Genomic DNA, 22586 nt, shown 5'->3' on the forward strand with positions numbered 1-22586 from the left:
TGTTCCTGCTCGTCACAAATAAATTGGAAGCATGAACGTAAAACGATCGAGAGTCTCCTTGGCGGAATTTCTTTCGAGGTCACCAAGGAGGGATTTGACGGGCGTGCACTGGATACAGAGTTATAGCATCTCGGGCCGTTTCATTTGAGAAAAATCTACAGTCCTTGAGGTTACAAAAGTGCGCAATGAGCTAGGGAGTGTTGGGAGACGCGCTGTGAATAGGGAAAAAAAAAAAAAAAAAAACACATAATTGACGCCCCCTTTGCTTTGTGTTGAAAGCTAAAACTGTATATCCTTGAGACCAATTTCTAACTACACAGGGCGTTTCATAGATGTATGTATATGTCTGAAGAGCAAAGAGAGACTTTTGCACAGTACTGTATTACAGATATGTACACCTACGATATGAGGTGGAATGGAGTGAGGTGCCCAAGGTTCACGTGTTATTAATACATATCCACCGGGAAGCTGCTGCTGCTGCTTGTTGTATTTGCGTCTAACATGACTCGTCTGCCGCCTACGTGGCCTGACACCAGATGCACAGCGAGGCCGGCGTTACCGGAACAAACCGGCCCGGGTTCAAGGACAGTTTGGTCGCTTGCGAATACATTAACCGCCTCCCGCTGAACAACTTTCTCGATTTGACACCCGCTAGCCACACATCCTCATCACCGCTGCCTCCACTCACTCTTTGACTCGTACTGAGAAGGATTTGATGGCTTGACTGTTCTTTTACTTTGACGAGGCGTACAGAGACAGACGCGGTGCTTTGAATACAAAACATAATTGCAACTGTTCCGGAGGTAATTAGGGCCGCTCGGAGAAGTCAAACACTCTGAAAGGTCAGATAAACAACAAACGCCTACGTTCACTGGCGCTACAGCAAAGTTTTGCCAGACTAGTGCAGTCCTTGCAATGTGACAATGTTTTTCCCACGCTGGGAGACAGGGAACATTTCAACTGTAGAAGTAAGTAGCTCGAAAGGCTTGGCGTAGGGCTGTGCAATTAATCGAAATTCCATTACAATTACGATTATTACACTCCACGATTACAAAATTGGCATAATCGTAAATACGATTATTAATATGCATTCATATCCAAGGCACTATGTTTGTTTACACACAAGGAAATCATAATTGAATTTATACATTTGTGCCTTTTTTTAAAATCTTATAATGACAAATGTTATAAATTTTGTCTGGAACTTACATTATTATAGTATTTCAAAGAAATGTATTTGTCTTTACATTTTTTAACGTTTAACATTTTCTTGTTTTGTGCCAAAAAAATAAATGATCATTTAAATAATCGTGATTTCAATTATTACCAAAATAATCGGGATGCATATTTTTTTTCACAACTGAGCAACCCTAGCTTGAAGGTAAATAACAGGGAAGTTAAAACATTTCCAGGAAAATATGGTGCCAAATTAGAAGAAGGCCTTTGGTAGAGTCATGGTTCAAGTAACTGATTTGCCAGAGATTGTTTTGAAATTCGAACGACTTTAGAAAATACAGTCCGAAAATTGAACAAGGCCTTTGGTCGTGTAGTAGTTCACATAAATGACTTTACACATAACGTTTCAAAGATTGAACAATTTGAATGTCAATATGGTCCAGAATTTGAGCAAGGCAAATGTTAGTAGAGTTATTGACGTAGCTAACGTTACACAGAACAGTGGAAAAGTTCAAAACCTTTGAAGTCTAAAATTTGAAAGAAAATATGGTGCACAGTTTGAACAAGGCCATTACGAGTGTAGTGATTCATATGGCTGACTCTCTTCAGATTGGCTTGAAGTTGAACAACTTCAATACGGTCTACAATCCGTGCAAGGCCTATGGCAGTGTATTGACTCACGTAGCTGATTTTAGGTAGCTAGGGAACCGTGTGTAGATGGCTTCAGTGATTACTTGTGACAGCGTGGGTGCGTGTAACAGGACGGGTACTTACGATAGCTGCGTGAGGTCTGCGGCGTGGAGGTGCAGCTCTTGGGTGAGTCGTTCCATCAAGTCCATGGCCTGCTCGGAGGTGAGGGAGCTGGGGGGTGAGCACACAGACAGCTGGGCGTCACGCTTGGAGGTCCGACACCAATTTAAGACACAGGCGGCTGTTAAAATGCGCTCGATTCATAGCCAAAAATGGGCCAATACAAATTTCATGCAAGGATTGACTAGGGTGCTTGGGATGGATGCACTCCAACACCAGAGATGGGAAAACAGTCACACTCTGCAATAAAGTAAAAGCACAGATTCTTGTGTTCCCATGAGTGACTCGTGGATTCACCGATTGTAACATTTTCCTTCATATTTGCTGAAAAGAATCCATTATTTCCTGTTTTTGTGCCATTTTGGCAACAAGGAACAGTGATGAAGTGAGTTGAGGACCTTCATTTAGACAAAAGTAGTGCTTTGCCAACATCTTGATGTCAAGAACCATGTTGAAGTCAGTTGACGTGCTTCATTTAGACAAAAGTAGTGCTTTTTGCCATCTTGTGGCATCTATTGACAATTTTCAATTTCACTTCTTTTTTTTTACCCCTATTTGTGGCAGGGCTCAGCGAATAGCAGGACAAAAGTATAATTTTCATTTTTTTTCTACTGTCCATTAGCTTCTCTGGATAGAATATCGGCTTCCTCTTTGTTTAACTTAGACAGTGCTCATACAGAGGAGAAAAAAATGAAATGACATCTCTTTGCTCTTATTTTTTGTGAAATGGCTAACAAAGAACACTACATTCGCAAATGACAACGGAAAAAATACACCTCACTTGGATGTGCTTTTTCAGATTGCGCAGAGAATTTTTGAACGCCGTACGCCGGTGATTTTTAGGTTAGCGCAAGACAACACATTGCCGTGAATCATTCTTGGAGCCGACAACAGCAAACAATTTTCTTCAATAAAGCCAAGGTTGTACTGACCTAATCTGCTTCCGTGCTTGTAAAATGCTTCATTGTTCACTATCCCCCATATTGCTGCTGTCCATGTTTTTTAATCCTTATAAAGACTCCAAGATTTCAGTCAATCAAAATCTTTACCTCTTTTGGCAAGGTGTCCCAAAAGTCACAATAGGCATTTTATTCTATTTCATTTCATCTTCCAGCCTGATGTGAGGCCATCGGCATTTGACAGCAGAAGCTTTAAGAGGAATCATAGCAAAAATGATTTCCGTCCCCAACTACAGTTCCTCACCAGTTTGAGAAGCTCGACGGTCATCACACTGTGCCGAGGCGTAGAACAATTTACGCTCTCCATAGCAAGTTTGTCGTAACAGGATCTGGCCTTGACAGCCCACGAAACATAAGGCCTCGAACAGACATTCGCGGAAAGCCAGAGAAAGTCTATCCGGAGGGCTGCATCGGAACTCATCAACAAAAGCTTGATCCATCGGACGCTTCGGGAGAATTATAAAGATTTACCCGTACTAACTTTGGGTTGTTCTAAGGTTTCAAGTGGAAGACGCTAACATTCAACATCCTGAAGTCGGCAATGCTCCTCGGGGAAAGAAAAACTTCTTGCCGGGAGTCAATTGGTGAGCCGCGGGCACGGAAATTGCATTCTTACAAAAACTGCCAAGCCGAAGCTGTTGAATGCTGATAGCCTGACTTCTGTCCGAACCATTAGAAAAATGAATACTCAAAGTACAGACATCGGAAAAATCTACTTTAGTACAGTAAGTATTTGTACTACCACTGTCTAAGAATCACACAAAGAGTGTCTAGGGAAAGGCGGGGGTGGCTGTGGTGGTGGTGGTGGGTGGGGGGGGATCAGCTGTCTCTTCGGGCTTGCTAAATCACCTGCTTTTGTTCCCGCAATGAGACAAACAATAAGGTGCAAATGGAACCTGCATGAGGTGTAATGGCTGCATCATATGGATGCGCCTCTCCGCCATTTCCCTCCTCCTCCGCCTCCTCTCATCTTTCTTGCTCTTTGCGCACCGTCCTCTCTCTCTCCCACGCCCAAAGTGAGAGTACACAAACGCGGCGGGCAGGAACACGCGCCCCTCGCCGCCAGACGAGAATAATAAGGTGCAAATGGAATGGAGGTGAAGTGTAATGGCGGTCTGATAAAGCCATGCCTCATCTCAGCTCAGTCCACGTCTCCTCTCTCCCTCTCTCTCTCACAGGCTAAATCGCCGAGGAAATAGACCAAACAAAAGGTAATTTGCAGGAGGGTGGTTTGGGAGGGGGGGGTAAGAAAAGCGCAAGGCGAAATAAATGAGAAGGACACACAAGAAAGCTACTTGGTTGCTGTCGATTTAACCAAGAATGCGTCGAGAGGCGGCAAGGTCAACAAAAAGTCAGACCGCATCGAGGCCACGCCGGAACGACGAAGCGAGGCTTTCAAAGAAGAAATTCTTCAAACTTGTAAAGGATCAGGATATTTCTTTGCTTGAATGAGTGTTTTGTTGGCTCACGGTTTGTTAAGCGGGGTACGGACACAAATAATTGGGCCACATTCGAGCATAATTACGATAATTATGCACTTCCGATCAAAGTCAGCAAACCCCTGATTGTTGAAACGCTGCAAAAGAGATCCTGAGTCGTGTGTTTGTCCGCCCAGTCGGTTCATCATTCGTTCGGCGAGAGGTTATGCTAGGATCACAAATACTCAGTACGCTCGAAAGAATTTTAAATATATGAAGCTATGCTTAGATCACAGGTTGGTGGGTAGGTAGCTTCGGTCGGTCGGTTTTTACTCTTTGACAGAAAGTGTGTTGATTATATTAAGGTATGCTTGGATCGCATCGGGTTGGACGAGGGCTTGTGCATATAGTGTTTGTAAGTTAGTAAATTGTTGTTAATTTAGATCGAAGTTAATTAAGCGGGAACCTATGCTTTTCCGGTTGGTTGGGCCAGCGTTTAAGGTAGAATCATGGTTGATTGGTTGGTTTGTTATGCTTCTCCCACTTAGAAGCAAGTTTGTAAGCTTTTTGCTGGATTATGATTGTTAGTGAAATATACAAAGCTATGCTTGGGTCACAGATTGTGAGATGAAAGGTTCTGTTCAGGTTCTGTTCAGATTAGTAGTGTAGTAGTCTTTGTACCGGGGTGGCATGCGAGTCAAAGAATGACCTATTACATTTTGGCGTGGGTCTGGAAAAAGTTGAGCAGCTACCCACCAAGCAGGCCAAGCTGTGGCGGAAAAGGCAGATTTTGGGCATGACCGCCACCTACAGGAGCGGAGTGGAACAGCGTCACCTTGAACGAGTCAGACAGAGTTATTTCGGATTGTTCGGCCTCGGCGGAAGACATTCCGGGCACGTTTGCATCCCTCTGCGGCGGTTCTGGCAAGCGGAGAGCCGCGCGACTGTCTTGCTTGTTGATGCTAGCGCTCGCCCCACCCCCCCGCCCCCTGGGGGTACTACTCTTCGTCTCCCTGATTCGCTTCCCCCACTTCCACATCGCATCTCGGCCTTTCATTCCATTCCCCAAGCAGCAGCATGATGTCAGGAGCTGTCTGTCAGATAAGCGGGTTGCCGTCCACTCACCGCGAGCAGACTCCTCGGTAGACCAATGACGCGTTCCTTTTTAGAGAATAAAAAATAAATAAAACTTCTCTCCTGGAACATCGGCACCCACACACGGTGTGGTTACTTTACAGCGCGACACAGGTGAAGGACAACTCCGTGACACAACACTTGATAACGCCATAAAGGGATTTGAAAGAGGGCCGCAGGGGGTGCGGAGACACAGTGGATAATAATTACTGAACCTGAGCCCACTTCCACACAGAGTATCATCATTGAATACAGCACAGCAACACACTGATTTTGCGGTCTGGAATATGCACGACAATTTCAGCTGGTAAAAGATCAGGCGCTCAGGAATCTTACAAAATTCCCGACGGCCACCACGCCCGATTACGAAGGACAATTGGGCCGCACAAAGAAGAAAAGAACATAATTATCCCAAATTAAGTATTTATGCTGTATATTACAAGAATAAAATCGTACATCCATCCATTATCCAAACCACTTATCCTCACATGGGTCGCGGGCGTGCTAGAGCTTAGCCCAGCTGTCTTCGGCATCATATTTCGTTTGCATATTAAACAAAAATGTAGATTTTTAGAATGAAAAAAATGAGCTTTTCAAGATTAAAGTCGAAATATTCAAAGAGTGAACTTCGAGATCAAAAGTCATTATTGAAATTAAAAATTCACTTTTCAGAGTTCATATGAATCTATAATCATTCGTATTTAAGTAAGTAAATATAGCTATTCGTTATTAGAACATCTAACGTTCATTTTTATTTGCCTTATTGTTAATAGTCATCAATCAAAAAAAAAAAAAAAAAAAAAAAAAACTCAGAAAGCCACCCTCTATGTACTCACTCTGAGCCGGTTATGATGTATCCAAAATGTCTATCCTTCCCTCTGCTGGAAAACTCCTTCACTCCGATGTGGACCAGCTGAGTTTTCACCTTTATGTCATTCCCGGCAGGCTTTTGCATCCACTTCCCCATCTCGGAGTCCACCTTTTGTTCAACGGGCGTCGCCGCACCGCCGGTCAAACGTGAGGCGGAGCCTTCCTTGGCAGGTGCTGGTATGCCTTTCCATGCACCTTGGGACTGCGTGGTCCGGCTCCGGACGCTCTCCAGGCCTACCGCTTTTTCAGCAGGAGCAGGTTGGACCTCAGAGGAGTCAAACTTGTCCAGATAGTTGAGGAGCTTAGAAAAAATGGCCGAATGCTGCAATAAATGAACAAAGCGTGGTTTCAAATTATGGAAAATTTAGAGAAAAACAGTTGTATACTTGGAGACAAAAAGTTTGCAAGCAATTGCAATTCACCTTGTCAACAGGTGCCTTGTTGGCTGTGCCATCTTCTTGTTGCCCTGGAAACAAGTGGGATAACAGAAAGCTTGAAACACCCAAGTAAATCTTGAAATACTGAAAAAAAAAAAAGCTAGCCACTTATGTTAGCCGCTCGCTATCTACGCCATATATTATATGTCCCCCTACCGTGTCCAAATCTCAAAGGGTCTTTCTGGTTGACATCCAGAGCTTTGTCCGGTTTCATACTCAAGACTTGGTTCGGTTCCATGTTAGCCATTAGGTCCCCGTCTCCCTCCGTAACCTGGCCGGTTACCGGTCCCGGCTGGGCCCCGGGATCCGGTCGCCTCGCCTCGGCTTCTTGCAGAGCTCCGGTGATGATGTTAGCGAGCTGGTCCAGGTCTTTGGCCATCCAAGGGTCCATGTTGAAGCTGTGCCCTCCCAAATGGTTTACCATATCCTGGATCAAACGGTCTGCGACAGAAGACAAGAAATGATATGCCGCTAAAGGATAGCCTTAAGGATCTAGTACTATCGTGTCTATGAACATTAGCTGTTAGCCTTTAGCTCATCTGACAAGAAACATAAGAATCTCGACGTTAGATGTCAAGCAGGTTGTTACCATTCATAAAATTAGGGGGCTTCTTGGCGGTCAGTTGGTTGGACCCGCTCCTGAACAACACTCCATCCCGATTGGGTTTTGGCGCTTTGGGACCAAAAGCCAGCCGCATTTCATCTGGCGGCGGGCGCACATAGCCGAGGTAGCGGAGCTTCCCATTGGAACCTGACGGCCTGCCCTCCCCGAGGAGCTGCTCCAAATGGTTGGAGAGGGGATTGTAGGCGGCGCTGAGCTTGGGGTGCCTGCCCTCACCGCTCTGAGAGAAGACCTTGGTGACGGGGGTTTGGTCCGCTCCGTTCTGGAGGCTGTAGACGCTTGTCTCCTTCCAGCCCGACTTTGGGGGACCACGATCCGGAGGACCATCATAGATGATGCCTTCATTCTACAGTGATGACAATAATAATGGTTTTTGGTGCACGGTCTGAGTGCTCACTTTTGATTGACACTTGTTGCGTCAACAGAATTGCTCAAATGTTTTTGTCTGGTCACTTGTGGCTAGGCAGAATTCATAAAACAACATTCACTGAGAAAATTGCTTGATTTTTGTTTTCCTTCTTTTTGTGTCTGCACTTGTTGCTAGACAGAATTCATCAACAGAAATGCTACAAACACATGTAATTTTTTTTTTTTTTTTTTTGCCTAAATCACTTGTTGCTAGGCAGAATTTTTAGGGCAACATAATTGCTCAAGAGCTATTTTCTTTAATTGCCTGACCAATACTCTGTATTAAATGCAAATGCAAAACATATATTTAACAGCTTCTGACCTGAGTGTTGGCTGCCTCTTGTTGGACTCCAGGCCGCAGCTGTGGCTGGAAGTGCAAGCCTTTCAGAAAGCGCTGAAGGTTCCTGCTCAGCTCCACGCGCCCGGGTCGAGCATTCCCGCCTGCAGTCCCACTAAAGGACCCGAGGGGCACCTCCGATGCATGCTGGCGATCGAAGGGGCCGCTCCTCAGTTTGGAGAGCTCTCGGGAAATCACCTTCTGGGTGATGTCATCCTGCCACGTAAGACCTCAAGTGAGGATAAAAAGCACAGCAATCGTTATAATAAAACTCAAATGATTTCATCTCGAGTATAACAACTGACATTTTATAGATACTTTCAGCTTTAATGTGAGCCAATGTCATAATGCCCAGTTCTGACTGAAACTAAGTTCATAGATTTATCAATGTCTTTGGTCCGGGGTGTAGTTTGTAAGACAGGGCCTCTCAGTGTGATGCGTTGTAGTGGGCCATCGACGGTTATGTACACACATGCACACCATAGCCAGACAGCAAGCTCGGGGAGAGTGTCACAGTGCCAACATCCCTGCTAATTGCCAACACATAGCTAGAATACACAACTCCAGAGAGGCACGGGGGCTCAGTGCCAGGATGCCCACGACCAGATGGAGCAACCCAAGCGGGGGGAAAAACACGATACCCCAAACATGGCCAACATGCTCAATGAGCCAAAAGGGAGGTGAGCATGGAAATACCAAAGATGGTCACTGATTATGCTCCTTTGTCACATGAGAAGTTGAGTGGGTTCAAAATGTTTAGGCTTTACCATTGAGTTTTATGTCGATTGTAATTTTCATAAAAGTATAGGCTGAATTTAATTGCGCAAATTTTTTTGGGCTTCTTTTTTCACTGGTAACTTGTTGCAAGGTGGAATTCATTTTATTTGATTATTATTATTATTTTTTTTTTTTTTTTCAAACCAGATCACTTGTCTTGCTCGGTCGAATTCATATATTAACAGAATTGCTCAAATGCTTTTGTTCTTTTTTTTGCCCCCTCACTTGTTGCTCAGCAGAATTATCATCATTATTTTTCATTAAATGTTGGTGCAGATACAGATAAAACTGTAGAAGACTGTAGATTCTATTTTCAGATTTTTCCGTTACAGTCCACTTGCATTGGGACAGGTTGGCCAGTGACCCACCAGATGGAGTTGGTTGGTCAAAAGATGTTTGAGGACCAATTAACCCATTAAAGGTTGGTCCAGATCCAGGAAAAAGAGTGGACTGTTGTATTGATTTTGTCTTTGTACTGTTACAGTCCACTTGCATTGGGGGGCTAGTTGGGGCAGTGAATGAAAATCTGGGGGAAAACGTTTTTGGGCCATTTCTGGTTGGATTCAGCCCCTATCAGCTGATTATCACGCCTCTGAGGAGCCTAAATATGGCTCATCCGTCTTTCTGTCCGTCCAGTACTTCCGTCTCCGGCAAACGCCTCAGTTAATTAACGCCTCGCCACCAACGCTGCAGCCTTCAAATCAGTCTAATACGCGTGCTGGTCTGTTATACGTGTGTGGGCCTTCCAAGCATTGCGAGCTTATTAGACGCGGCGCTCTCAAACATTCCCTTTCGTCTCATCTGGTGGCTTTTTGAAAATGGCGATTTTAATTAGTTTTGTGTGATTTTTAAGGGTGTGCATCGAAGAGAGCGTGAATAATTTTATAGTGCGCTCAAGCAAAAATGAAAGCTGACATGTCAAGTAGAAAGTGGAGGAATCTACCTTTACTTCAATACACCAATGGTATTTAACAAATATGGAAAGAAAAAGTTAAAATGTTAAGAGCCCTGCTTTTGTTTGTAGCTCATTAAAAATTCAACATCAATTCAATCTGATGAAAGGCACTCGAACGTACTTTTTTTGTGGCGGAAACGAAAAACGAAACTCTCATATTATACTTGCCCACATTAGATGGCGTAGTAATATGGCAATAATAAATACAAAGCTATTTGTGAAGGCATTTTAGTGAAATGCTGTAGAATTTATGGAAACAATGTCAAAATATAAAATGTGTGACTCGTGAATTGTTAAATCGGCCGAGAAATGTGGCCCACGGCCAAAGGGTAAGCAGAGCTGCATTGAGTTTTGTTGGCTGCATAGATTACAGTTGGCGTCAGATAAGCGGCATTTAATTTATCGCTGTTTAGTGGGGCATATTTGTGTTTGGGAGAGTCCACGTGCCACATGCATACAGTGTAGCATATAAACTGCTGCATCTGAGAGCTAAAACGCTCTTATTGTCTTTTTTTTTCACCCCCGCACTCCACAAAACTTTGTGCTCCAAATCAAAACTCATTTAAAAAGATGGTAGAAGTAAGACAAGTGGCAAAATGTATAGAAAAGCAACCCAGCAGCTGCCATAAATGGTAATATAATATATATATATATATAAATATATATATATATATATATATATTTTTTTTTAACAAAAGCTCCATTTGTGGCATTTTTGACAGCATGACGATGCCTTAAAAGCATCATTATAGTCTTTGTCGGGCAAAGGCCAAGCTAATATGCATCACAAGCTCCCCGCTTTAGTCATTTCACATTGTAGTCACGGCAGGAACCTTGACAAGGAGCAAACAAACAAATGAACAAAACAACAAAGAAGGAAATGATTTTGCTCACACTAAAAGCAGGTTACTTTAAAATGACCCTGACGCCTACGCTCACACTCACACCGACTGAATGCTAACATTAAAGCTCGTTCTCCCTCCCTGAATGCAGCGTACGACGTGTACTCTATGTTCATGGTCACCGGCTTGCCTTGCCTGGTTGCATATTTTTTAATCAGTGGTTTTCAGATTCGGAAAACTTTATTGGAGCTATTTGACTGGAACTAGATAAAGAAATTCCGTTAGATGCGATAAATTGCCTACAAGTTGATGTTAGAACGTTTTCATATGAGATGTTTTAGCAACTACGGATGGAATGCAATTCCCTTTCACTGTGTGGTCAAAGCAACCAATGAAAATGTATTATTTAAAATTCATTTATTACATTACAATAAAAAATGTTTTTTATTACATTTTCATATTCGAGAAAAAATTTCAATGAACTGAAAAGTCGGCAGCTTGCTGATGAAGTGCTGCCTCCACTGCTGAAAATACAAGCCATCCTATTATGGGTGCCCCCACTAGCCTGGTCGCAACCCCCTAGCTAATAACTGCTGGCACACCGAGTTTCTTCACTTGTGACGTGATCAGCTAGGCTGGGTGAAGATCCAGAGCGACAGAGCCACTGGATTAGAGCGCAACACTTCAGACACACTATCATACCACCTCACCGACGCCAAAACCAAAAGGTAAGCAGAGCCGCATTGAGTTTTGTTGGCTGCTTCACAGTGTAGTGTACGGACAATTGCCTCTGCAGGTGAAAATGCTATTACTGTCTTTTGGGTGCATACAGTAATCCTGCAAGTTGAAGGTCGCGACATCCTAGCTGACTCGCCATTGGCCCAGCTAGTATATGGGGCGGGGGATTCAGCCACTCATTTGCATGAGAAAATGTGCAAATTTTAGCAATCGGTGGAAAGCGTGCTGTCATTTTTGACCATTGTGGTATTTTGATGCCTCTTTTTCGACCTTCTTGTACAAAGCTCGATTCCTATTGATGTGAGTAACAGGCCATTTTGGAGATAAGGGGGATTGTAAATCGATTCCATTGACGTGCCTCGCCATTTTCGCACCATCAACCCCCCTCAGTTCTCTGCAATTTAACTCGCGGAGCACAATGCTCTCGACAAAGCCCCCCGACGGCACCGCCGAGACGATGCTCCGCCGATAAGAAAATCTAAGCCGCCGCGGTGCATTGTGGGGGAGATAAAAAGTCAAAGCGATGACATCACCACCTCAAGGTCGGAGTTTAAACGGAGGGCCCTCCACGCTTATTCATTTCACGCCAGCCCTCCCTTTTTCACTTTTTTTATTCACCCCCCTTCTCCCGGCTGACTACTGACTGTTAATGGTTCACGCCTGTTACAAGATATTAAGCTCAGAGTGGCCTGCAAAAGCCAATTATGTTTGCACTGGGTGGGTGGGGGACTTAATCCTCATGTTTGTGGTCCTGTTTGTGTTGAAGGCATCTACTGCCCCCAGGTGGGTCAGCACGGCAGTTACAGCTTGCTCAGTGTGGACGACTATGTGACTCATCTATGTATTTTTTTTTTTTTTACAGTGCCCTCAATAAGGTTGTGGGTGAGACTGGACGACTTTTGGGCAAGAGGAGGGCCAGGCGACACCCTAAAATGGTCAATCACAGAGCCCAAGACCAAAAAATTATTATTGTGGAGCGCCCAGGCTAATGTGTATGTGTGTTGATACCTCATCAATCTAACGTGGCGCGTTCTCTATTCAGGTGGCCATCTTGCTATATGTCAGCGTACTGACTTTTAGCATGTTAGCATTCAACCCATGCAATTACAAGTGAGCGTGTACCTCTCTGAGCCAGTTTCTGCAAGAGCGTCCTGAGGCTCAGCAAGCTGGAGGAAGACACATCGTACGTGTTCAGATCTGCGCCGGCCAGCTCCTGACACCTCCCGAAAACTCCGTCTGCACACCAGAAGAAGACGACCGTGAACAACGTACGCTGACAGCATTTCGAAGAAAGACGTCCCCACTCTGTGACATTCTACCCCGATAAGCGGCTGCTTTGGTGATAGCAATGACTTTATAAAGCAGGCGGGAAGTGTGTCTGCGTGTGTGTGTGTGTAGGGGGTAGGGGGGGTACGCCAACTAATCTAGCACATCAGCCTGGCTCGATTCGGGTCGCTAGGCAACCGGAGCCAACCGAGTCGTACTGGACGCCCGCTCGGGACCTCTGGAGGAGGCTGAAATGTAATAAAGACGCATCTCATTCCATCCATTTGACTGGATGGAAATGACACAATCCAAAAGTGTAATCAATACAATGTGTCATAGCAAGGCATGGCACCAAGCAGCAGATCATGCACTGTCTTGACAATTTACGTTACTTCCTTGAACTAAGCGTCATTTTTTATTGCTAAAAATGATACAAATGTCCTTGAGGCGAACGCTTATGGAAGGCCACACAACGCACCTGAGAGTACAGAAAGACACTTAATTTGCTGCAACTCTCTCGTGACTCTTTGGCTTACTGCTTTTATAAGCTCAAGCCCAGTAGATAAGTGCTGCATGTTACCTCCCCCAAGTGCACAGGCCGAGACCCTTATAAACAATTAACCAGCAGTGTTTTATTGATTTGGTGGTCAGTTCTCCCCCGCTCGGGGCTATTAAAGCCCTTACTGTATGTTACAGTTGAATGTTATCATGGATGTTTGTATTGATCACGCCTTTCGATTACTTCAGATGCATTGTAGGCACTTTTAAGATTTTGTATGCATTTTTTTTGGTGGGGACGCTGACTTTTGAGTACATAACTACAAGGCATAACATATTCACAAATTCTCTCATCGCTTTCCCGACCTGAGTTGTCATCTTTCTATATGTTAGCATACTGACTGTTAGCATTTTAACAACTATCATTAGCAACGATACATCACTCCTGGGCAAGAAAAACGACTATATGCTGGCATTTTACCCATTTTAATGAAAATCAGCACTCAACTACAACACTTTATGTCAGCATAGACAGTTAGCGTGTTGGCATTTCACCAGTCACCAGTTCACTGCAACAACTGCATATTAGAGAATGAACATTATGCTAACAGGTTGTTAGCATGCTAGCTGTAAGTAAAGCTTTTAAGCATATTATTTTTATGACAGCTACAATTAAAGTTCATTTTTTATTCCAACAAGCGTAATTACTTCCTAGAAAACCGTGCGATGAGATAAGCACAGCACTTCATCAATCACACGCACCAGGATGACTCCGTTTATCTACACTCAACATCATGGCCTGTCTGGACATATCGATTTGTGCTGCCAATACACCCATCCAAATGTGCCCCGATAAGTCATCACTTGTCTCCTCCGCCTTCTCTTTTCTTTTTCGCATAATTACATTCCTGTTTCCTTCCCAGCGCGTTAGCGTTCACACTTTAGCCATAACCATAACTGACGTGACGAACAGAGGGCCAGATTTAGTCATTGTAGGTGCTTTATACTGTAGTTACTGTTTAGAATTCATAGAACTGAATATAATATAAAAGAATAAGCTTTGCCCAAGGACATACTAAGGAAAATAAAACATAAAAATTGAGTGAGTGAGATAGTGAGTGAGTGAGTGAGTGAGTGAGTGAGTGAGTGAGGGCCTTCCCCTGACAATCCCAGAAGGAGATCACATTGTTAATAGAGCCCTGTTGTCATGGAAACCGACGAGAGATGCTGCATATGAAACATTGAGCAGACCTGTTATGTCATCGCCAGTCTGCCTGCCTTCTTATATAATGAGAGGTAGAAGATTTTTTTTTTTTTTCTTCCTAGGGTGACAAAACCTTGCTTTTGTTATGTTGTGGGTGGAGCCCCCATGACAATGTTATTACCACCTGGGCTCAGAGTAAAGCAGGTTAGCGCTTCAGGGGAGAAGTGAAGTGGCCGACCCCCGCACCGCACTTCCTGCTACTCATCACCAGCGATGGCGGGTTACCAGGCAACCAAAGCAGACCTCGCCATTTCCATATTGTCTGTGGCGTCATATGAAATCGTACCCGAAGCAACTACACCAATCAGCAGCCTGCAAATTGCTTTCATAAATAAAGAGCATCCTCAGCTTTTGAGGACTTACTGTATATACCTTGTGAAATCTAAATATATTTATGTAGTATTAATTTAAAAGCAATATATATGATACATCTATACAGCAATACATATACTGTATGAATGTATGCATATATGTATTTAACAGTTAATTTATCTTATCGTATTTATTGCTTTATTTAAATGCCCACTTTTTTGGCCCAATACTTTTTAAAATTAGTTTATTTTTTCTTTATTATTCCCTTTTTGGGCTTTTGGATGCAAATCTGCAGATGCCCAAATAACATTATGATTTGAAATATAATATCAGATGATTTGGGGGAATTCTGTATTAACAATAAAACTAGCAAAAAAAAAAAGAAAAAGTGGACTTACCATTGACACAGAACTCGTAAGCTTGGCAAAGTTCATCTTCAAACAGGCAACCTGAAAGAAAATATGAAGAGAAACAAAATAAGACTCATAAGGTCAAGTAAGGCTAAGCTAACAGTTTTGATTTTATCTGAAATGCTAATCTTTTTTTCGGAAATAGGAAACAAAACATTTCATATTATGTTATTACGATTTTGAATTAAAAACACTTTGGTTGTCTGTGCTGAACATGCGTGAGGGAACATGAGGCAAAAATGAAAAGCTGGTGTCTGACTGAGGAGGCAAGAGAGTTTCTAATTGATAAGAGAATAAAAAGTGAAGGAAGTGTTTTAAAAGAAAGTGCACATCACTTTTTCCACCTTGGCGTGAAAATAATGCCCAGTGGGGCTTTAAACATGCAATTTGCATATTGTAGAGCGGCGGGCCTACTTTACCTCCTCATCACTTTTTGCCTTAATTTAACCGAGGAGCGTGTCAGCTCTCAATATTAATTACGACCTTCCATTAAATCAAGCATCCAGCCGAGCGTGCGCGCGTGTGCGCGCGCACAGCTGATAAAAGCCACATCGTCGTCCTTCCACCACTATGGCGGAGCTGATTAAAAACGACGCCTTTTAATTAAAATGGAATCTACGTTGATGCTGCTGGTTGGCGATTGAGAATGCAGGCGGAACAACAATTATCCAGTCTATATCTTAATGAAGCATCCAGACTAAAACTATGTCCACATGCTAATTGGTCAAACTTTGAACCGTTACAAAAAAAGGTGTGGCGTCTTTGGAGGTTTTGCAATGCAACACAAACCAAGAGTGCAGGTGCAACCGAGCCTAACGCATTCAACAGCGTCTGTCTTGCAGAATTCCCATGCAGGTCGCTCTCTGCCAGTTCCTGGCGACGCGCCTCCCCGCCCGGCAACAGCCAGGCCATGAATTAAAGATGGCTGCGTCGCCACGGCAACGGCGCAACCAAAAATAGGCGAGTTTGACCTCCCGCCCGGCCTGAATTGAACGACGGAGAGATGTTGGATTGTCTCGTCGTCTCTCTGGTTGGGTTGTTTAAGTGTGGCTTAAAACGCACTAAAAAGCAGCGACGGGTGAGTTAGCGTGTGGTTTAGCATGGGCGAGATTGGAGCGGGATCAACCTTCTTACCTTGGCCATTCAGGCTATGTCACATTTAAATTACCAACCTACATACGTACAGTTTTCCTTTTTTTAAAACAAAGCATTTTCATTTTTATTTTATAAAAGAAAATGCCTTTTGAATTTTAGTTTATTTCATTTTTTGTTCCCTATAATAACATTCCTACCAGCAATCTACCTAGAGTATGTACCTACACTGGCTAACAACCAGTCTAGCTAGCCATTTATCAACTCTCTACCACACGTCAATCTCATTTTATGAATGCAACAGAGTATGATTGAAGCATTAGTTGCTTGATAGTATCACAGTAGCATTGCGGTGCCGTGCCAGTGCTCAAACTGTGAATAACAACTTGATGACTCTTACTAGCTGCCAACTTGTTTAAAAAAAAAAAAAAAAAAAAAAATCCACAAAAAAACATGGCGCCGTCGGCTTTGCATCTGCCACCTTAGCTGTTTGCTTCCCTGCTGCAGTGAGAACTGGTGTAGGGTATTAATCACCCTGAAAGGAAGCAGACGCGACGGCGTTCATTACCACGTGTGGATTAGCTCCCAGAACGGACACGACACGAGTGGCCCCATGTTTTGACCTCTTTTTTTTCCTGCTCTCTTTGTTAGGACCCGATGACTCAACGGCAGCCCTCCTCTTAATACATGAAGCTATTTTCACACCCCAGGGCCCCAGGCGGCAAGATCTGTGCTTCGACGCAGGCGACAAGAGCGCTCGGCGCTATTTTGCCAACAGCGTCTCCGAGCCGGTGTAATTGAATTCCTCCCAACTTCTTCTTCACACCCCTTCTGTTGTCACACAAGAAGGATCACGCTAAAATGTGAGCTACTATCCCAACCTAGTTGCCGACAATTTTATATATTCTAGCAACCCATCTATCTTAGTCACACTAGTACCGACTCATCTAATTACAGGACCAATGGTACCCGTCTCTTTAATTATCTACCTACGCACATACACAGCTACACGTGAACATATACCACATACATATACAGTACATACAGTATATACCGGTACATACACTTTAGGTGTCAAAATTAATGGACCACTATTTAGAAATCGAGTAATTGTTGACAGCCATTGTTTAACATAAACTTGCCCAAATCTTCTGGTTTCAGCCTCTCAAGTAATTATTCTCAGATTTTTTTTTTTTTTATCTTTCATGAAACCGATTATCTTTTGTGTTTATCAAAATACAACATAGGCAAACATCTGACTTTACTTTGGAAATCAATGATTGATAGGTAGGTAGGTAGGTAGGTGATTATTAGATAGATCATTGATTAGTAAGAGATGGGTATGTACAAGTAGGTAGGTAGATATAGATCGATATTATTGGGTAGGTAGTTCGATGGGTACGTACCAAGGTTATGATGGTTCACGAAAAATCTTGCACTCAACAAATGTTCCATATGTTTCATAAAACTAAAAACTAACATAAAGTTAACTAAACCGAAGCATTTAAAAAAAAAATAAGAACCGAAGAACGAAAAGACCTGCTCTAAAACAAATTTAAACTGTAATGTACTATATCTACATCCTCATCAATTAATCTAATCTATTTTATACATACAGGACAGCTATTTTTTCTTTTTTAGTTCTGTATGAAGATAGATATAGACTTTATGGACTGCAACTTGGACATGCGCCTGATGTTGTGCCTGCTGGAAGGCAGCGTCACGGCAACCAATGTATGTCAGGACAACAAATCAACTGCAAACTGCCACACGATGTCCTTGTTCACTTGGCAACAAAACCCATACATCAGTGTCACGTGACGCCGCTTGTCAGCGCTCCGCGCCGTGATTCATTGTCACGCTTGACTAAAATGTCACCGCGCGACAACGCAGGCGTGCGGCACCTATCAAAAGCCATACGTGCGTCTGGATAGACACATGAGCAGCAGCCATACAATAAGTCGCATTCGCTCAATGTGAATGAAGGCCTCAGCTCAGTCAGCATGTTACAAGCTTAAACAAATGTATCGTGGCTATTTTTACACTTGAATGACATTGAATTACATTTACCAATGTTAACCGTGACTTAAAACACAGCCTCCGTTGAGGAAATGGTTGTATAATCCTGCGATAATGAAACCCCGCAGTATAGAAACACATGATTTAAATACTCTCTAAGCATATTTTTGTTTGTTTTTGAAGGTCAACAAACACACTTAAAATAATACAAACATTTAAAAACATAATATCTTGGGAGACAGCAAGAGCATTGGAGAAGATAAAAATATGGTAGAAGTGTTCCAAGATTTTTTTTTTTCCTTTATATTTTGATTAATCTATAAAATATATATTTTTTAATGCTTTGGAAATTGATTGCTTTTGACAGTTTCCCTTGTATTGTTAATGACATGCAAACAGGTAGACATTAGTGCATTCAAAAATCTCACCATCCATTCTACCAACTAATCTAAATGCACCTACTCAGCCTACCTTTACTAAACATTCATCTATGTACTGATGTACCTGCTAATCCAACTACCTACTGTGTATATCCATCCACCCATACATCTAACTCTACTACCACTACTAGCATAAGTGCCATCCAAGGATTTGTTTTGTGCTCTCTCATATAAAACCAAATGCATACAACTGCCTAGAAGTGAATTTATAAAGACTGCCACCGTTTCATGTTCCAAAGCCATTAATATGCAGAAATCATCAAGAATTTTATTTATTTTATGCCTGCCGATACAATTTATGTGCCAGACGCTGAGGTTTGTTTCCCACGCTGTGCTATACTGACGTACATACAGGATGCTTCCAAATATACACCGCATGTTCAATATGAAGCAGCCGGTATGAATCATCTCCCAAATTCGCTCTGTGGCTCCATAACAAGGAGCGCTTTAACACCATAATGTGACGCTTGAATGGGATGCAGTGGATGTTAATAAATATTTAAGAAGATTTCTATATGCTGTGTTAAGTATGCATAGTGTATGCCGCTTATGTTTATGCTCACACATCAGTCATGAGGCATTAGGCGGTCACATCACATCAAAAAAAGGTTAGTTTTTTTTCTTATTACAATTGAAAATAAGAGACCAGAGAAATAAGGCTAAATTGAGGTCATTTTATTTGAACATATTATAATTAACCTTTAAAGCGGAAGTCAACCCAAACATATTTTTTCAAGAATATGTTCTATTTGTTGAAACACAGAATTCTGACTAATATTGCGTTTGTGGAATATGAGTTAAGCAGCAAAATCCACCTGTTTTTAGCCACATTGAGGGGCGGCCATTTTGTCCCTTCTGTCCACTGAAAATGACATCACTGATGCTCAGGGCTCAGATAACAAACAATCATGGCTCAGTTTCAGAAAATGAGGCAAGCTGTGATTGGTCTTTACCTGAGCAACTGTGATGTCATTTTCATTCAAGTCACAAAATGGCCCTGAGATGGCTAAAAACGGGTGGATTAACTCTTATTCCACAAACACAACATTCATCAGAACGCCCTGTTTCAACTAGTGGGCCTGCATAGAACACATTCTTGAAATAAAATATGTTTGGGTTGACTTCCACTTTAATAAGAGGTCAACGCAACTAGGAAAAAAAGTCAAATAAATTGGTCAATAAAAAGAGGTGTAAATGCCTTTGTGAACATTATGTACTTAGTAGGGCTGGGCAGATATGGCTGAACAATGTTTCACAATAAGTATTTCATATCAGTCAATATTGATATTGACTTTTTTTTTTTTTTACCAGTTTGAAATGGAAAAAAAAGGCTTTTTTGTACATTGTAATGTTACTAATGTGGTAGAATGTGCGAAGTTGCTCCCCCAGATATGCAGCTATATCTCGTAATTGTTTTCCAGAGACTAACAAAGTACTCGGTGAACTTTGCAGATGAATTCTCTCCTCATACAATATTTCGGGTGTTTTTCTGTGCTCTGGGATATCGGACCGGCACCTTTATTAGACACTGAAACAGTTACGTGCGAGTTTTGAACACCAACTGTTATCTTTTTCGTGTGTCGTCAGACTCGTCACTGTGCTCAGCTCCGAATCGTAGTCAGGGGCGAACTGACTTCAAGTATTTGGCTTGTTCAACTGGTAAACATAACGCACCTCTTGGTCCAGTGACTTCAACCAGAGCGATAGAACACAGACGAATTGACGGAATGTGGTCGTGCTTGCTTATTCAATTGTTCGTTCCATTCCATTTCGGTAGCAAACAGTTTTCTGTCACTCAAGCTTGGAGCTGAGCGCACCTGCGCTGAGTGCGCACACACCTGCGTTCTCTTCCGTGTTATCGCCTTGCCCCTGTCCACGACGTCACACACGCCCGTAACAACACGGTCACTCAAAGAAGACTTTATTTAGAAAACATGCTAATTTGCCCATGAAAAATTATTAAAGCCAGATATTTTCATGAATTTATAAAACTCCTCCGGCCGCCTGGACGGGGTGTAAAAAAATGACGTCTGAGCAAAAGCAGACGTTTAGCCACCCTGAATTACATTAACCTGAATTTATTTCCAAACATTTTAAGACTACGTTATCTTTTTAGCGACTCATTATTGCCATAGTACATTTATACTTTACTTACCTGGTTGTAACTTGCAAGAGATGCCAAAAGGTCGGACATGGCTAGCATAATTGGCGCTATTGCTATTGTACGCGACACTCTCGTTCCACCAGAATACGGCGCACGCGGGCTCGCTTCTTCTTTGTTGGTTTAGCTGCAAGTAGCTTCTTCTTCGTGTTTGGAAGCGACTGCGCGAGTGCGCGCTGTCTATAAAACGCACATTGCCGGGGTCGCGGTCTGCGTTCTCATTTGTTTTCCCTCTATCAAACATTTTATCGAAGGCAATTTCTATTGACAGCTATCAAACATACGTATAAACAGTATGATACGGGATATACATAATATGCACATACAATATAATATACTTTGTATAGGCATGCTAGACATTTTAAGTGTATAGAATATATCTTTATAGTGTTCTATAGATAATTATTTTGTATAATTTACGCATATTATAAAATATAGGTTCAAGCATATTAAACACATTTAAAGCATATCAAAACTTATTTTTTCCCAATATATTAAATATATACTTATATATGTATGCATATATATATTTGGTATTATTTGTAAGTGTTGTATATACATGAAATTGTATTACGTACATGTATAAATTGCAATTTGGAGTGGTGTTCCCCATATTTTGTCCACGAACCAAAATATTAGACACAGGTCTAAAAGTATTACGCAGGGCAAAGTAGCACAACAACAATCATACTGCTAAATTAAGGAATACCTCAAACAGCCCATTACCTTTTGAATTGTATTATAGCCTAGCTAGATAGTGCAGGTGTACCTAATAATGTGACCAATGGGAGTACTTTATATCATGATGCTAACTGGGCCTTGTATATTATGTAACTTTCCTATGGGATGTATGGATTTCACCTTGCAACACAAAACTATTATCAGAACACTTGTTTTGTGAGGAAACGATCAACAAATGCAAGTGTGGAACATCTCAACTTTTTTTTCCAAGAGGGACAAACAGACAGGCGTGCTTACCAAAGCTTCCGTCAGCTCGGACAGGTGCAAAGCAGCAGAGGCAGACGGCAAAGGCGAAGACGAGCACGGGACACCACGGAGACTCCATCCCGCCGCTTGGCTCAATCCATGCCCGCTTTACGAGCGCATGACTGCGGCCGACGCCAGGTGGGAGCAGCCCCGGGGGAGTCGCTGGAGCTAGAGGGGCATGTCGCTCGCTTGCTTCGGAGGGAGGGGGTGTAGGAAGAAGCTAAAATGGCTGCAAATTGGGAAGGGGGAACGGAGCAGAGCGCGACCGTGGCTTTCAGCACCGAGAACAGCGACCGAGTCAGACGGAGGAGCCCCTCCTAAACGTGACGTCAGGGAGTCGTGGCAGGGAAACGTGCGCGATGAGCGCAGGCAGGGCCGCATCGATACAATTGGTGAGAGGGGGGGGGCACCCAAGTGTATATAAAAGGATGGATTCCGCTATGGTATTCAAGCCGCCTATGATTGAGTAATCTGATTTCTTTTCCCATCGCTAAAACCCCATTACCGTTAGTGATAATGCAAAGTGCGACATTACTGGGCCGTGGTGTTTGGAAGTAATTTGTAACTATACCTATTTTCTAAAGTAACATGCCTACACTGGTAACAAGCCACCTATCCATCCAGTTAACTATTTACCGCAAGCTGAGAAACAAA

The 22586-nt window shown here is 42.7% G+C and overlaps 1 protein-coding gene across 1 annotated transcript in view; it reads right to left on the bottom strand.

Moving 5' to 3' along the window:
• ptprn2 (protein tyrosine phosphatase receptor type N2) overlaps positions 1–22247 on the bottom strand; it is a 115136-nt gene extending 92889 nt beyond the window's left edge. The window contains exons 1-9 of the mRNA XM_086020114.1: positions 21924–22247; positions 15222–15272; positions 12606–12719; positions 8157–8401; positions 7394–7772; positions 6961–7245; positions 6790–6833; positions 6334–6689; positions 1951–2037 (exon numbers count right to left, since the gene is read on the bottom strand). Coding sequence (XP_085876240.1) covers positions 1951–2037; positions 6334–6689; positions 6790–6833; positions 6961–7245; positions 7394–7772; positions 8157–8401; positions 12606–12719; positions 15222–15272; positions 21924–22011 — 1649 coding nt within the window. The 5' untranslated portion in view covers positions 22012–22247. The remainder of the gene's footprint in view (positions 1–1950; positions 2038–6333; positions 6690–6789; positions 6834–6960; positions 7246–7393; positions 7773–8156; positions 8402–12605; positions 12720–15221; positions 15273–21923) is intronic.
• Positions 22248–22586: the final 339 nt, after the last annotated feature.

The sequence above is a fragment of the Filicampus tigris genome, chromosome 21 (assembly GCF_054856515.1).
Source record: "Filicampus tigris isolate MCC_2025a chromosome 21, RoL_Ftig_1.0, whole genome shotgun sequence".
NCBI classification, from domain to species: domain Eukaryota; kingdom Metazoa; phylum Chordata; class Actinopteri; order Syngnathiformes; family Syngnathidae; genus Filicampus; species Filicampus tigris.